Source organism: Acyrthosiphon pisum, chromosome A2, assembly GCF_005508785.2.
Source record: "Acyrthosiphon pisum isolate AL4f chromosome A2, pea_aphid_22Mar2018_4r6ur, whole genome shotgun sequence".
NCBI lineage: Eukaryota > Metazoa > Arthropoda > Insecta > Hemiptera > Aphididae > Acyrthosiphon > Acyrthosiphon pisum.
The window spans coordinates 89277786-89296361 of record NC_042495.1 but is presented as its reverse complement, the minus strand read 5'-3'; the positions used below and the strand labels follow the sequence as shown (position 1 = coordinate 89296361).

The window sequence follows — 18576 nt, the reverse complement described above, 5'->3', positions numbered from 1 at the left end:
GGTTATTGCACAAACAATCACTAAACATTTAATGAATCAATAATAATTATAAATGTATAATAATATTAAACATGATTTAGTGGCCCATGGACCGCCATGATTATTGATTGGTCCATTCAATTTTGGTGAACCACTAAATGAATCAATTGCTTATGTTACCTGCCACCGGGTATTATAATTGTATTATATTATATAGGTAGTATAACTATAATATTATTTTATAATATATTATAACATTATTTACCTATAATATTATTTTAATATAAAAAAGTTAATAATATATAAGTAAATAAGTAATAACATTTGTTTTTTCATTAAATTATTAACGAAAATTTCAAGATTACGTGTTAAACGTGCAACGATCTTTTCAAACATAAATACATAAGTAATGTTCCGCATTCTTATGTGAATTTACTTCATGGGTGAACAGCACCTGTGTCATAACAAAATTATAAAATAATACGAAAAACACGAAATAAAAATTGTTTTTATTTTGAAACACACAAATTAACAAGCATTGTTGAAAACAAGGGGGATTGCGTGTTGAAGATTCCGTCAGACTTGATGTTATTTAAAAAATGTCACGACTATGTATACGAATGTATACATCTCCATTTATAATAACAATAAACTCAATTGTTTATGTTTCCATTATAGAAAATACCATCGCGTTATATATACAAGCCTGTGTGTAATATTCCTCACAAACCATACCGAGTTTTCGGAACATAATGACGACATAACGTAGACAAATTGTAAGTGGTCGCCAGTACAGTGTTAGATATTTTTAATTCGCTTCTACACGTATTTAAACGACACAAATTCGTCCAAGACATCGTCCAACGTTCTTTGTAAGTGAAACGCATTTCTATATTTTTAATATTTTGTGGATATAAGTACTATAATTATATAGTACTACATTTATATATATTATGTGGATATATCATACATATCAGCGTTTCTCAATCTGTGGTACGCGTACCACTAATGGTACGCAGAAAGTTTGTAGGTGGTACGCTAGTAAATTCTCCCTTTATAAAAAAAATGAAATGGATCATCATTCCCAATAAATATTATTTTGTTTTTTTGATATTAATAATAATATAAATAACAAATGTATATGTTTTATTTTATTTTTATGAATTAAATGTTTATAGTATCATAATTTTGTAGTTTTTAATAAAATTAATTTGGATACAATGTAAAATATCGTATTAGGTATTCATGTTTGTTAAGCAAAAAAAAAAACGTTATTCGGCCAAATGGTAGTAGTACCTTCATGGAAATTGTCAAACGTTGTAGGTGGTACGTGCAGGATAGGGTCGAGAACCACTGATATATTATATACTTACATTTTACATTTCTTTACCTATGGGTATACTGTCGATTGACAGATGCAATTGACATACAAACTATGCTCTATCCAAATTTCTTATTTAAGTCGTGATTACATCATTAGTGTTGCAATTTTTAACATGTTTTATAATATTATTATAGTTTTGATGTAAGTATACGAATAATGTAATTCATAACAATTGTATTAAAGAAATATTTTGTTGTTGCAGATTATACAATGTTTAACATTGTTTCGTTAGGAGCGTTGCTCTTTTTTGGTACTTGTTTAGCAAACGCACAGAATCCTAGTATTTTAGTGCAACCTGGAGGTTATTCGTCCAACATTTTATCTATAAATATCAATACCAAAAAATGTATGCATACCGTCAGCGATCATTTCTTAAGTATTACACTCGAACCATCAACTATATTTTCGGCATTGCAAAAAAACCTTGGGTTTGTGGTCATCATTATTTTTGTGTATTAATTTCTTATAGATTTGTAATTAATTTATGTACTATAGACCAGCCTCCATTAATATGGCTAAAGGCTTAAGTCCAGCGTATATAAGGATATCTGGTCCGGAATGCAATAACTTCAAGTTTCAAGGAAGTGAAGACATTTCGAAATTGTCACCAACCCATCCCGTAAGACAAGGGAGAAACAACATAACGATTACTGGCTGGCACTGGTCACAGTTAAATGAATTTATAGCCAAAACTGGATTAGATTTAATTGTTGGCTTAAATGTTATGAACAGAAAACACGGGTCGTGGGATCTTAGTAACACCTTGGATCTTATATCATATTCGGACAAACATGGTTACGATATGGCGTTCCAAATTGGCAACGGTTAGTAGATATTTTTTATTAATGAGCCGACAATATCCGATGTTAAATGTACCTACTTATTATTAAATATGCCTAATTATATATTATTCAGATATACAAGCGATTGGATCGCGTATTGATGGTGCATCACTTGGTAGGGATGCAAACAGATTACGTAAAGTACTTGAAGCGTTCCCTAGGTACTTGAATTCGCCAATTCTGGGCCCTGACGTTAGATCGTGTGAAACTCCAGAAGAAACTAGGTATTTGAAGAGTTTTATCATAGAATCTGGTCCTTCGCTTTCTGCATTATCATACCAAGTGTAAGTAATACATTTTTTTTTTAAATTAATTAAATTTAACTCAAAAGTTATAATATGTATTATATTATTTGACTATATTATCTCTAATATTATCTTTACATTTATGGCCAGCAGTTCACGTTTAGTTCCGTTAGTTTAAAAATTATAGTAAATGGACCTATTATGAAAATTGATGGTACGAACAGTATCTATTCTCATTTGTTGTTTTTTTTTACGATTATTTAATGATTTAATGAGTTATGAGTACTTTTAATTTACGCTATATTGTATACGCATAACTTGCTAAAAATTTAAGTATCGCAAAAAAACAACATGTGAACACAGATAATGTTTTTACCATCAAGTTTCATAAAATTTCTATTCACTCTATTTTTTAAACTAACGGAGTTAAACGCGATCTGCTAAGCGTAAATTTGCTATGCTACGTACTTGTAAGATGAAGAGAAAACAATTGCCATGCAGATGCGCGATGGCGTCCTCTTAATCAATATCTATATTGAATAACAATTAAAAACTACATACTATATATTATTAAATAGTAATTAGTTTGTATACAAAAATAATAAGTTATTACTTAGTAATATAGTTATTATATACAAACAGCCATCAGGGTTCGGAAAAGTTATTGCATTAAAAGGTTACAATTTATAGGACTTAAATATGTACTATAAATAGCTATATATTAAAAAAGAACATTGTAATTGTATTTAAATTTTTATTACCTTCTATTTATTGATAAAAGTAGCAGGGTGTAATGGTGTATCTATCACGATAAAAAAGGCATATAAATGTACAACCGGCTTTGTTCTTTAAATATTAAGTCCAATTCTAATTTTAAACGTTCTTGATGAGCGAATAAAAAAAATTCACAAAATGTGTTTGATTAAAAATTAATATATAATAATATAAGAAAATAATTAAAAAATAACATTTACAGTTCTAAATAAGCGAAATAGCTATAAAAAACGTAAATATGCCAAAATCATAAAAAAAAAAGTTTTGATGAGGTGTGAAATACACTTATATCTAACTTGACAATTGAGAAGCTCTAAGATTTAACAAAAAAAAAATATGCAGTTGCTAGAACTTGAGAGACCTGATATTAACTGAGAAGTAGGGGCTGGATTTAAATACACTAAACACCATAACCAAATTATTTAAAAGACTTTTTAGTTTTGATGTTAATAATGCCCTTAAAAATGACTATCTATTACATGGATCAAATTATATACATAGGAGCATTGTTATAGAGCACCCCCTCCCACCCTAAGCCACTTTTTTCCGAAACTATAAGAATTATACTCTTGAAACTTGGTAAGTAGATGTATTCTGTGAGCCGCATTAAGGTTTTCACACATAAATAGAAAATAAATAAATTTTTGGGGTTCCCCATAGCATTAGAACTGAAACTCAAAAATATTTTTTTCATCCAACCCATACGTGTGGGGTATCTATGGATAGGTCTTCAAAAATGATACTGAGGTTTCTAATATCATTTTTTTCTAAACTGAATGGTTTGCGTGAGAGACACTTCCAAAGTGGTAAAATGTGTCCCCCCCCCTATAACTTCTAAAATAAGAGAATTATAAAACTAAAAAAAATATATGATGTGCATTACCATGCAAAATTCCCCCGAAAATTAGTTTGAACGAGATCTAGTTAGTAGTTTTTTTTAATAAGTAAATAAGTAAATAAATAAATAATAATTATAATTCACGCGGGGCGTGGCTTGATCGGTTCCGGGTGCGGAGCGCGCGGGGGACAGGTTCCCGACTGCGCTTACCCGAGCGGGTAATATTATTATTATATTAGAAAAGTTATTTATTATTTATGTTACTTGCTGCTAAGGAACCTTTCATGAGCGAGTCTGACTCGCACTTGACCGCTTTTATTAGAATATATTATGTTTACCAGAAATATAATAGGCTATATAGGCTCATAATATACGGGACGGGGGACCAAAAAAAATTATATTAGGGCTATAGCCCCCTTAGAGCCCACCCATGTTATGCCTATGAATTTCCTAATACATATTATACAAAGTAAAAGTTTTATTTTGAGTAAGTAGTAAGTACTCAATAAAATATATATTTTTCATAAAATTATTTAATGGGAATAGACTGTATACATATTTATTACTGTATGCATTACTGTAACAGTGCATAAAAGGACTATTGTAACATTTTTTTTATTATTATAACTCTTTTAGGTTTACTTAGTCATTAAAATTTAAAACTAATTTTGTTATAGTTAATCTAATTATATTTTTACCTAAAATTAAATGAATTATAATAATATATCTTTTTTTAGACCCTTTTCAAGTGAGAAAAATGTTGAGAATCCAACTGAAATATTCAGTTACATACAAAATCAAATGGAAGCTCGTGTGTGGCAAAAAGATTTGACAAACAAATATCTAGGAAAAATAGCCGCAAAGAAACCATTGTGGATTGTAGAATCAGGAAATAAAGATAGAAGAGGGGATTTCATGGATGGATTAGTATGGGCACAAAGACTATGTGCAGGTGCTCGAGTTGGAATAAATACAATTATGAGAAAACCGTCGTTGTCATCGCTAAGTGAACCAACTTCGGTAATTATAAAATTGAATTAAATACTTTTAAGTTTTAATTTAAAATTGTGTTATTTAAGTTTTGATTGAGATTATCAAGGCTTATAAACATTTTAATAACCGTAATAAAATCATAAAAAATATATCCATACATTTTAAAAACAATCTAAAGTATTCATAAAACAATTTAATATTGTTTAGGTGTTGTGTTTTACTGCTTTGAATAATTTCTTTAGATAACATTAAAAATTCAAAAATAAATAAAGCTCAAATGATTTAAAGTAATTTTTAATTGTAGTATGCAAAATACATATTTTCGATTCTGAGCATAGCGATTAATTGATGTAACAATGATTGTATTTTTTGTGCCTGGAAACACTTTTTCTAGAAAAATACTCTGATAATAGACTTTGATTCAGTATATTTTTAAAATATTCGGAAAAATCAAAAACAAAATACGAAAATACAAAAAGCAGGTAAGTGGATGTCGCTCTGCTGTAAAGTAGATTACAAGTGGGTCATTGTATAATGGTTGTATTAGACTTGAATTCAATGATATAATATCACTGTATAAGAAAAACGATTCTGAGCGGAGACGGTTTGTCAGTCTGGATATTTTATATTGTTATTATTTATTTTATTATGTAGGTAATCAAGTTGAACTAATATTAAAATATTACAATTTTTTATTCGTTTCTATGGTGATAAACAAAGCGTTAGAAATTAAAATCACATTTTTAGCGTTTTTTCGTAATTTTTCGGTGGTTTTTCCAGTGGCATTAAATAACTATTGAGAAAATCGAAAAATGACCTTTCCAAAGTACCATCTTGATCCAATTTGCTAAAAGATAAGGTACTATATGTTGAAATCGAAACACTCCTTCTGGAAGAAATTTTGTATACAGGAAATAAAAAAAAAAAAAAAAATAAACACCATTGTAAAAACAATAGCTCCCTCGCTCCGTTCAGAATCTAATAAATACCATTGTAAAAACAATAGCTTCCTCGCTCCGCTCAGAATCTAAAATGTGTTAATATTTTAATAGGTACTATAGGTACCTAGTACCTATTATTATTATTATTAAAATAATTGTTTGTTAACCTTGTTATATATCTGAAAACTGTAAAAATGTTGTAATTACTTAATTAGACTGAATCAATGTGTCATTAATGTCAAAATTTCAATTGGTAGAGTTGACTATTTTTAGTGAATTTTAGTCGGAAAAAGTGATTTTTATTCAAGAATAGTCTGTTTAAAACCCAATATATTTGCTTCTTTTTAACACGTTGATGGACAGTATTATAAGATTGTGTTACATATAAAATTGTTTTTCGTTATTTAAAATGTCTTAAAATGTATTAAATATTTTTCACAGTTAGTAAGCTACCTATAATTCTCTTATAAGTATATGTTTTAGAAGTACCTATTCGAAAAATAAAACTTACTTATTCAATTTCAATTAATAATTATAATCAAATAATTACAATTTTTAGTTATTTATTTAAAAACAGTATAATAATATCAGTCCTGTAAAGAATACTTTTAAAAAGTACTTGAGTAAATACTCAAATACATTTTTTTTAAGTATTTAAGATACTACTCAAATACTTTTCAAATACTTTTGGTTTTTAAAGTGGGTTTCTAACTATCGTAATATAAACACATATGTAGTAGATATCTAATAGTTATCTAATAGTTTAAAGGGAATATTGTTATTCAATAACTATTTTTAGAAATCTGGTTTTCACAAACCTTCAGGCTTCGGCTAACACAGAAATACAGAATATTAAATAAAACTATTATTCTATTATTGTAGTTGATAATAATATTTTTCCAACCAATTATTTCGAATAAAAATAAAATGTTCCAAATAAAAAACCAAAGTATTCAATACCAAAAAAAAATATTTAAAATACCATTCAAAATACTTCATGCTGAAAGTATTTAAAAAGTTATTTAATACTTAAAAAAGTATTTGAATACTTTTACTCAAATACTTTTACTTAAATACTTTATAGGACTGAATATTATCGATAGTCATCAAATAATTATTTGTACAGGATTATTGGGTATCAGTTCTTCACAAAGCTTTGGTTGGATCAGAAGTTTTAGACATTAAGATTTTGTCTGGAAACAAAACGCGTTTAGAAACAGTTGCACATTGTACAAAAATGTCTCCATACGATCCCAACGAAGGAATATTAGCTCCTGAATACCGATATAATAGGGGTGCAGTTGTAGTTTTTGGTGTAAACATGGGATCAGAAGCTATAAAAATATCATTAAAAACAGGACAAATGCAAAATTTACCATTACACCAATATTTATTGACCGCCAACAATAGACAAACCAAAAGAGCTTTGAAGTCTTCGTAAGTGGAATATAAAATAATTGAAAATGTACCGTGTACCTAAATATAATAGCATTTAAATTTTTATTTAGCTCTACTATGCTCAATGGACAAAAATTGATTTTATCACCTGATGGCGATCTTCCAATTATATCACCGAAAGTTCGAACATCCAACCAATTGATTACTATTCCCAGTCAATGCGTATTTTTCTTAGTATTACCAAATAGTAAATCAAAGGCGTGTATGGCGGTTCAGATCGAAGAATCTAAAGAGTCTTATAAAAATGGTGTCAGGATTTTAGATCAAGAGGAGTTTGACGAAACCGATTACAATACACCAATATTAGATCAAGAAGACGAATTGGTATCAAATGAAAAACAAACGTATGTGGCATTCCGACCTAAATATATTAAAACCAATGATGAATCTGTAGTGGAAAGAGAAGTTAATAATATCCAAATGTCTCAACCAAACAATGACGGCTCACTTAATATTGAAAACTTGCAACAATCTGAACCACTGGTAAAATATGTCACATTTTCTAATAATAATTGGCTTTCGAAATTCCCAAAAACATTAAATAATCGAGAATATTCCGACGAGCCTCCGACATTTCCTTCAACTGAAACTGCCACAATAGAAACACAAACAGAGTTAGCAAGTCTACCACCTCCTAAAAGCAGAAGAGAAAAATATCACATTCTCGCCCAAGCAGTAGCTGGGAGAAGACATACAGAGAAAAACATTCGATCAGATTTATACTCTAATTTAGATTCTGCTATATCATCACTAAAATCTGCCCAAAAGTTAAAATTAATAAAAAGATCAATAGATGACACAGATTATAATTCAAAAGAATTAGATGAAATTATTAAAGAATTTACAAACAAAGAAAGACTGTCATTGGATCCATTTTCTAAAACTGACCAATTATCTTCTGAAATACCCTTTAAATCAGATGAAGATCGTTTTAAAACGCATGATCGTATTAAAAAAGAATATACAAAAATTAACACAGAAATTCCTGAAGTGCAACCATCGGAACTTACTTTACAAACACTAGAAACAACTATGATCACCTCAACTCCTCCAATGACAACTGCAGCAGTAGATAAACATCGTGCAAAACACGAAAGTCATGTTCAAAAAATTAAAACTAGGGCGGAACAAGCTTTAGCCAAAGCAAACGAGAAAACTTCTCAAAAAATCAAAGGAAGAAGACAGCAAGATAAATTTAAAAATGAAGTAAAAGATCCTACTGTACAACACTCAATAACTGAAAAGCCAATTATAACAAGCATAAAATCAATTACTGAAAATTCAATGATGGCAAGTCCAAAATCAATTACTAGAAATGCAATGGTGACCAGTACACAATCAATTACCACCAATACAGAACTGCCGAGTAACGAAAACTTAACTAGCTTAGGCGATAATATAAGATATAATCGCCAAACAAATAGTACAACTACAGATGGCATTAAAATAGCAAGACCTCGAATAAATTTGAAATCAAAAAAATATATCAACCTTTTAGACGTGGAAAATACCAAAACTACTCCAATAAGCCATCCTCCGATAACAGAAATAGCTAATTTTGAACCTAGCATTACAGAAATGCCTACGAAAAAGACTACGAAGTTAAGGAGTTTTACATATATACCAAAAACTTTGAATTTAACCAAACCTAAAGTTATTGATGTAGTAGAAATAAAAAGTGGCAAAACACTAGTAAGAGAGAATCGTGAAACAACAATACTACCAATACCAAAAATTAAAATCAAACCAGTTCGTCATCCTTTAGGAAGAGTAAGAACTCCATCCAATGTCGATCTCGATCAAATTGTTACCAACGAAAAAATCACTGAAAGATTGGTTGAGAACCTAAGGGATGGGAAAAAAACATTACAGTCCGAACAAATTGTCAGCCCAATAGATAAGAATGAAGAAAGTAAACTTGAAAGCAAAACCGGTTTACCAGCAGCAATTAAACTAAAAGCGTTAGAAGAAAAATTAAAAATTCGTAGAATGGAAATAGAGCAAAGACTTCATCAAAAAAATCACAAGATCAAACGGTCCCTGAAAAACAGCATAGTTGAAGATGACATAATGGATATAAATGACATTTTGAATTCCGACAGACCCAACGAGCTGGATATAAACGCCGAGCCAGTCTTGAAACGTGAGATTATTAGGTATCCTCGATCTGTGGCTGATTTTACGGTTAAGCTAAACGAAGTGAATACATACGTAGACAAAATCAATCATGAAGTAGATCCAAAAAACAACGAAGTCACAGAACACAGCAACAACTTGATGGACCGGAAAAATAAAAACGAGATGAATATTTTATCAGAAGACAGTGGGTTTGACAATTTAAACATTAAATTAAAACGCAAATCTGTTTTTGAGGATATAGACGAAGACGATTATAGTAAAACGACTATTAATATGGTCAATAAACTGTTTAGCCATATGCAGATATTTTGGAAATATTTAAAGAAAACATTCCAATTTTAAACACACAGCTTAACAGAAATATAATTTAAGCATACCTAATGTTAGGAACTTTAAATGTACCTGGTACTTAACATACACATTTAATTTAATTTAACTTTATAATTTGTAAAAATATGTACTATTAATTAATAATTATTTTTATACTTTTTAATTATTTTATTCAACTAATGAGTTGGACGTATACATAAGACGACGATGTTGTCGTATTTATTTTTTTGTTATCGTAATAACTCTATTTATATAATAAAAAATTGTAAATTATTTATATTATAATTTATCACTTGGGTACCTACTATAATACTATAGAATGTAAGTATTGTAATATTAGTTTTGACGTTATGATTTAAAAATGAAATTGGAGCAATGTAGCCTGATGTAAGTAAGTAAATAACTAATGAGTAATGTACTAATGTATAATCAAACAACATTATATTAAATAATTGTAAATTAAGAATTTAATGTAAATTATAATTATTTTAAGTTGTAATTTACATAAAATATTTCTTAACGCACGTTACAATTCATACTATCATAGAATAATATTATAATTTATGCTTGCATATTATAAATACATATTAAAATATATTATAGTAATTTTTTTAAAATGTTTTTTTCCAATTAATAGTTTAAAAATAGATAATGATATAATTAAAATAACAGAAGGTAGTGTTACTACCAAGTCCCTGGCTGTGTGGAAGTGATAGTTCATTATTGATCAATAGGTAATAATAGTATCTTAGTTTACATATTATATATTACTAGCTGCCCGACCTTTTTTTTATAATTTAATTTAAAACATATGACTATTTTTTGGCTATACAAATAGTATAATATAATTACATATTGTAGTTATTGTTATTGCTAATTTTTGAAAATTATATATCCTACATTTTGAATTCAACCACTGGAGTGGTAAATGTTATTCTTTTTATTATAGAATAGAGATAAGGTAGAAAAAATGTAACTATAAATTATTTGTTCAATGAATAATATATATTTCAAATGGAAAAATGCAAGTGCAAAAAATAAATAAATAATTAATAATAATAATAATAATAACAATAATATATGAACAAACAAACCGGTTTCCTTCGTCTCCAAAATCAAGTTAGATTCTTATATATATAGATTATGTGCAAAATAAGAAATAAGATATTAAATTCATATAATAATAATGTTAATGAATAATAATAATGTAAAGTAAATTTTAGTGAATATAGTCATATAGCCATATAGGTAACGAAATAAAGGAAGAAACAGAACATGGACCAATAATTGTGTGACAGATATTTTTAACAACATTTTGATCTCTGACCCACGAATAAAGATAATATACATCACGGATTAAGATAGGTACATCTTAGTCCTCAGTGATATACACTATACAGCCAACAAGCTGCGTCACGATCCAAGTGGATAAATAGATAATATATTATATCCACCTTGGTGAAAACCCAAGTTTTAGATTTTAAGTGGAGCGATCAATGAATTGGTTTTACAATGATATATTTTTTTGTGTACGTAGCTTTGTAGTGGGAAAGATGTGGTTTTCAACTTCGATGGTGGTTTATGGTAGCAAATTAGATAGGTAATAAATATTATATGTTTTATGTAAAACAATACTTAATATTTGATTCAATAGGTACTTTATATTAATACTTAATGTTGGTGGTTGGTGGTTATAGAATAAAAATTCAAATTATTCGAGAAAAACAAAAACGAAATTATAAAAAAACGGCATAATAAAATATCACTTAGAACTGAGAAAGTAGTACAAAATACTTATAGACTGACAGACTAGTTTTTTGAAATTACCTAGGTACCTACAATAAAGTGAAATAAAATGAATTTGACATGATTTTTTAATTTAACAAATTTCCATTACAATAATACATATTACAGGCACTTTCTGCTTATTTAATGATGAGTGCTCCTTGCCCCTATACACTCGTTACCTACTATATAGCAGAGAGAATGGCAAAAAATTTTCATTTATATTGCCTAGTAATAATTTATTTGAGTTTTAAATATTTAAAAATTCATATACTGTTGATTGCTGAACAAGTTCAATATTGGAAAACAAAAAAATAGAATTAAAATCAATTTGTACTGATACGAATTTTTATTGTTTATGATACCTATACTCATAAACCATAATTGTACCTATTTCAAATAGTAAGAACAGTTGTAAGAAGACTTGACAATACCAATAAATAACTAAAATGTATTAATATTAGTGCAGTTTAGTAATAGGTAGGTTATTATAGTTATTACCAGGGCTTGAGAGTTGATGTCCTAAAAAACCTTTAAAAAAGTATGAATAAATTATCTAAAAATGACAGAAAATGCCTTTAAAAATGACCGAAAATTGACGTATAGATAATGAAATAAAATAACTTTATTAAATAAAAAATTTCAAAAATGATTATAAAAAATAATATTTTTATTTTTAAACAACTAGTAGTTTTTAAATTTGTATAAAAACAATGTCAATATCGTCAAAAATATGACTAACTTAAAAAATAAGGTGAATTTTACAAATTAATAAAAAAACAAAAAAGACAACTATAAACGTTACACGAGACAGCTATATAATTTGACAACTAGTCACTTGATAATATTTTATACTAGCTGATCCCGTGCACTTCGTTGCCCGTTAAATGCACCAACTCTTTATGACTCAAACTTTGTTCAATTTGTTGTTTAGTATTCGGTGTATGGTGTTCAAAACTTATCGTTATGGACTATGGTATAAACGCGACATAGTCTACGTTTGAGGGTTGCAACAACAACAATATAACTAAAATTAATATTTTTCTGTTTTATATCCAATTTCGTAAAAATGTAAACTTAAAATGTGTATAAAATAAAATTGTGCAGACTATCTATTTTCGATATTTTTTATTGGTAGTTAGGACAATTGTACAAGTAATCTTGAAATAAATTTTTATAGACTAATATTTAATATTGTGCCAATGTATTTTCTATATTTTTGAATCACTGTTACTAAAGCCCACTGTGTAATTGATTTTATATGTAGGTTATGTAGGTAAATAAATTATATATAGGCATTTTATATGTCGCTGCAACACGTAATATCGCTAAATTAATTATTTTAAATTTTAATATATGATAGGTAGGTACATAATATATTGTTGCGATTGTTAATAGGTACCTACTATATTTGCTAACATTCAATATTTGCGTTAGCAATTACATTACATTTTTATGTTAGGTAATACAAATAGCCTTCTTACATCATTATTTTATAAATACATTATACAATATATAAAATAGTTACTAATTACCATCATAGGCATAAATAACCCATTTTTTGAGAGATAACAATAATGTTTAAATAATAAATATGTATATGTAGACTGTAGAGGTATATCTAATTATATTAACTACTAAATATAGTAAATTATGACTTATTTTGAGGGGAATTCGACCCCAATTTATGTCCTATTTGCGTCAAGTATGTATGAAGAGTATACCTAAATATAATGAATTATTTAGCAATGACTATAAGTCTATAACATGAACCATATTGGCGGGCTTGCGGCCCAAAGGCCAAAACTAGCCCATACCCGACCCAACAGCGGCCCCCTAATGACAATAGGAGGGAGGAAAATGACAAAGGAGGCTTAAATGACGCCACTGTATCTGTTACCACTTACCGCATTAAATACCCTCAACAATATTATAAAATAAAATGTATTCCGTGTTTCGATAAATTAATAATTTTTTTATATTTAATAAATTACAAATATTATATAAATTTCGCAATGTATCATAATTGCAACATTACAGAATAAATTATTTTGCTATATTTTATAGTAATATAGTAATATCATTATTGATTTGGAAAAAACTAGTAGGGGGACTCAGCAGATGTTGGATGAACGAGCGTTCTAAACGAAATTATACGGTAATAACTTATGAGACCGTGATCTCGGTATACACAGATCGGTTCTCTACAGTAGATAACCGTAGTATACACCACTGCTATATATTGTGGTTTACACTACGAAATATGGAATCATAGTATCTTAATAAATTGTATTAGTGATAATTTTATTATTAAATGATAAGTGGTAATTTTTTTTTATATTGTTTTGTTTTCCATTCAATCTTCAAAATATTTTACTGGAAATCTTCTGACACTTGCACAGTGGTTATTTAAATATAATAAAATGTCTTCAAAATAACAAAAAACGAATATTCTTACTTTTTTCAAACCTAGAAATCAAAAAAGTAAGTACAGCTAAATGCTAAAATTATTGTAAATTAGGTACTTTGTCGTTTCTTAAAGCACAGCTTATTAGATTACAAGTTTTGATGTATTTTAAATGAAAAAAAGTTTTATTTTAATAATTTAGTTACACTCGTAATTTAATTATTAATTTTCATGTATAAGTACAATACATTGTCATATATATTTTAATAATTTGACAGAACAAATTGCTGTTTAGAGTTATTCTTAAACAACCAATAATTGCTACTCAGGAGAAATTATATCATACACATTACACCATTAATTATAAGTCTTTAAAATTTCATAAAATATAAATTATTTTTTATTTTAGATGAAGTTTTTGAAAGTAATAATGCAGCAAATTTTTTTTAATTTTTGGAACATTTTTTTGAACTTTTTAACTGTTGTGACATTTTAGCAACACCTGACAAGAAAGACTGGCCACGCCTATGTCGTGGAAAATATATATAATGGATAATTTAATACCGGTAAGTGGTGAAACTTACCAGTTAGGTAGCAGTCGATTATTCCACCTTTTCCAATGCACTTAATTTCTAAAAAACACATTAACCAATGTTTATTTTTTTAATTGGTAAAAGGATTTGGAAAAAGTTGTTGGAAAAAATAAAATGTGGAAAAAGTGAGTCCGCGAGTATGTCGCATCTACGGACATTATATAGAAAGTTCGTAATTTATAAAAAATTTATTTTACTTAAAAATTATATTTTTAAGTATATGTAATTCATTTTGAATTAAATATAATGTGGTAGTTGATTTGAATAATGTTTGTGATTTATAAACATTTTAAAACAGTAAAAACAAGTATATTTAAATTTTAAAGTGTATGTAGTTCATTGTCAATGAATGCAAATCGGGTGTCGGCAAAATGGTGTGTCGGCGAATTGATTTGTCGGCCAATCGGTACATCACGATAGAAAGTATATACCTATACAGTTTGTCCCAGAAGTCCCATATCACCCTAAGTATATTCATGGAAAATCAATACGTTTAAATGCAGGTTTTTTTACAGTAATAAGTATGGAAATTCTGATTGAATAACATAGGTACTATTCGATTTTTTTTTCAAAAATTCAAAAATTACCATGTATTTTTTTTAGGCAATTAAGTTTTTTTTATTTTCAAGATAGCCATTTTGTTGATCAAATATATCATATATTTTTAAAACAGTTTAAAAAAAAAAAAAATTAATTTAATGAAAATTGATCAAGTTAGAGCTAATTATTATTTTGAATTTCAGTCAAAAAAACAGCGTTCCATTCCTGATTAAAGCATGCGAATCGTATTTTGCTAATGCCGTATGCACAGGTAACATAACTATTATTCATAGAAATTCAAAATAATAATTATCTCTAACTTGGGCAATTTTCATTACATTTTAATACTTTAGATTCTGAGCGGAGCGATGAATGTATTGGTTTTACAATAATGTGTGTTTTTTTATTTTTATTTTTGTGTCTGTGTACATGATTAGTAGGTAGTCGAAATAATGCTTCGATTTTCAACTTCAGTATTTCGTTCAATGGGAAAGTGAATCTAGTTGGTAATTTTAAAATTCCCAATAGTTTTCAAAAGCGCCCGAAAAAATAAAATAAAAATTAAGGAAAAACGGGAATTTTTACGAAAAATCGGTTTTTGGTGTTACTGTAAAACAAATGATCGTAAATATATGAAATGTTCACTGAATGTTTAAATTAGCCTTTTATATACATGAAAACATTATTAAAATATTTTTATTTGTTTTGAGCTGTTAACGGATGCTAATAAAACTTTATTTGTTGTGTAAAAAAGCTTGCAAATTTAATACAAAGCTCCTATTATATTTTTACAATGAGATTTAAAATATATTAAAAATCCTTATAGTCACAGTTTTTTTAATAAGCATTTAAAGTTCAAACCTTGAAAAAATACGAAAAAATCACGAAAATTAACAAATTATTTTGAGTTAAGAATTCATAAAATTTTTTGTTTTTAAATCTAAGATCTGAAATAGTAATACAAGATTATTCATAAGTTTTTCCACCTTTATCAAAAAATAAATGTCCACAGTAAATCAAATTAAATTTTTATGAGCGATTGAAGTTCATAATTGACATAATTGTACAATATTGGATACTCACTCGATTTCTGTGTAGCGATTTTGTTATTTTGTGGTAATACAAAAAATAAATAACTGTAGATACACGAAAATTTCACTGAATATTTATATTCTCATTTTCTATAAACTATAAAATTTTGAAAATATTTTGACTCTTTTTAAGTTGTTTAGTAGGTCATTTTTCGATTTTATAAATAGTTATTTAACGCCATGAGAAAAACCACCGAAAAATTACGAAAAATACGCTAAAAATGGGATTTTAATTTCTAACGCTTTGTTTATCACCATAGAAATGAATAAAAAATTATAATATTAATTCTATTTATATATTATGATACAATAAATAATAACAATACAAAATATCAAGACTGACAAATCGTCTTGCTCAGAATCGTTTTTCTTATACAATGATATTATATCATTGAATTCAAGTCTAATACAATCCATTAAAATCCATTAAAATCCATCTAATATAATGACCCACTTGTAACCTACTGTACAACAGAGCGACATCCACTTACCTGCTTTTTTTTCTATAATAATTGTCAATACAATGTTATTCGTTAGGTAAAAAAGCATGAAAATTGAATACAAGGATCCTGATATATTGCTTAGATGGTAGTTGAAAGAAATATTAAGCATTGAGTGAATATTGTAAAATATTACTGGGGTAGTAAAAAATTAATCTACAAAAAATTTATTCCGGTACCGGGAATCGAACCCGAGCCTCCTGGGTGAAAGCCAGGTATCCTAGCCACTAGACCATACCGGATGTATATTGGCCACTTGAATATTGCAGATATTTAAGCATTTAACATCATTTTGTCATTTTGACATTGAACGGATATTTAAAAAAATTAATTACTCGTATTTCCGGTCTCGAATAGTCGAATACAAAAAAATGTTGTTTGGGAATAGTTGGGAGCAAAGTGTCAAGAAAGAAAATTAAAAATCTAAAACATTACCTAGTCTTTGAAAGACATTTCAAAGTTTTTAACTAAATAGGTAATACTATTATAATATAACAGGTAGGTACATTAGGTATCGTACGTCTGTACCTATATATAGTTCAGTGGCGTAATTCCGTTAAATTTCATCATGTGCAAATTTTCATAAGTCCAATTATTATAAATACAAATTAAGTCATATTTTGAAGCCAATCGATTTGCTCGCGTCACGCTTCTCCGATTACATGCAAATATCAACATTTGTATACCTATTTAAAATTTTTAAATACTCTGTAAAATACTTACATATAAAAATATTTACGCTGTGTTTACAGACACGGATAACCGGATATTGTTAAAATACAATATTTATATGAAACATAAAAATATGTTATTTTGTTACATTACTTAAATTTGTTCCTATATGATAATGAATAATGACACTGCAGATTGCTATAATTTATAGTGCTATAATAAGTGATAATATAAATATTACCTATACCCACGGTTTAAGATAGTACTCTTAAACCGTGCCTATACCCATAGACCTTATATCAGGTCTATGCTTACACAGTTTCACCTAGGTTATTTTATTATGTTGTTACACCTTTTATCAAACAAATTCAACAAATCAATGAAATAGTATTACACATAATTTAATTTTGATTAAATTCCAGCTTTAGCATGTATAAAACTACAAAGGCATAATATATATGTAGTTTGCACCTACTATACATAACACCATAGCAGCCAGCAGGGGATGAAAGTGCACTACCGTCGTGCAGTGGTGTAGCCAGGGGGGTTTAGGCTTTGGGCTAGGGTTGATCATTTATTGCATCGACATGTTTTTTTTTATACATCCTTTTAAAAATTTGAGTAGTGCCTATTTTTTAATGACCACAATCCCCTAATATTAATATACAAAACATGATCTATTTTCACAATATATTATAAACACGACAAATACATCTTTTATGGTTATAATATTTAATCGAAAGTAGAGTAAAATGGTATTGGATATGGTCAGTAGCGCCGAATACGCACTTAAGGTGGTTCATTTGAACCCCCTAAAATGGGTGGTGGGTGGGGACCGGGTGGCTGGGTAAAAAATTATCCAGAAAATTAATACTATTACCAAAGTAAATAGGTACCTACTAGATACCTATTTACTTATACTACATATATAAAATTACAGCTACCGGATTACAGATCTTTTTTCCTACATTATACAGTATACATGGCTCTTTAAATCGCTTATAATCTACCAGTATCTAGAAGTATCTAAAAGAAAACCCACGTTTAAGCACCTATATTAATGTC

General features: G+C 28.0%; 2 protein-coding genes and 1 non-coding gene across 3 annotated transcripts in view; 2 read left to right on the top strand and 1 right to left on the bottom strand.

The window, feature by feature from the left end:
• The first annotated feature begins 687 nt into the window (after positions 1-687).
• LOC100572917 lies at positions 688-10200 on the top strand. The gene is made up of 7 exons (XM_016803876.1): positions 688-851; positions 1566-1791; positions 1859-2187; positions 2279-2489; positions 4800-5082; positions 7123-7433; positions 7505-10200. Exons 2-7 carry the CDS (start codon positions 1574-1576, stop codon positions 9933-9935), a joined length of 3783 nt encoding a protein of 1260 aa, XP_016659365.1. The 5' UTR covers positions 688-851; positions 1566-1573; the 3' UTR covers positions 9936-10200.
• Positions 10201-17009: 6809 nt separating this feature from the next.
• Positions 17010-17081, bottom strand: TRNAE-UUC. Its single transcript has one exon. It is a non-coding gene; the product is annotated as a tRNA-Glu (tRNA).
• A 1182-nt stretch (positions 17082-18263) lies between these two features.
• LOC103309266 overlaps positions 18264-18576 on the top strand; it is a 3275-nt gene continuing 2962 nt past the window's right edge. Inside the window, exon 1 of the mRNA XM_029490011.1 lies at positions 18264-18278. Coding sequence (XP_029345871.1) covers positions 18264-18278 — 15 coding nt within the window. The remainder of the gene's footprint in view (positions 18279-18576) is intronic.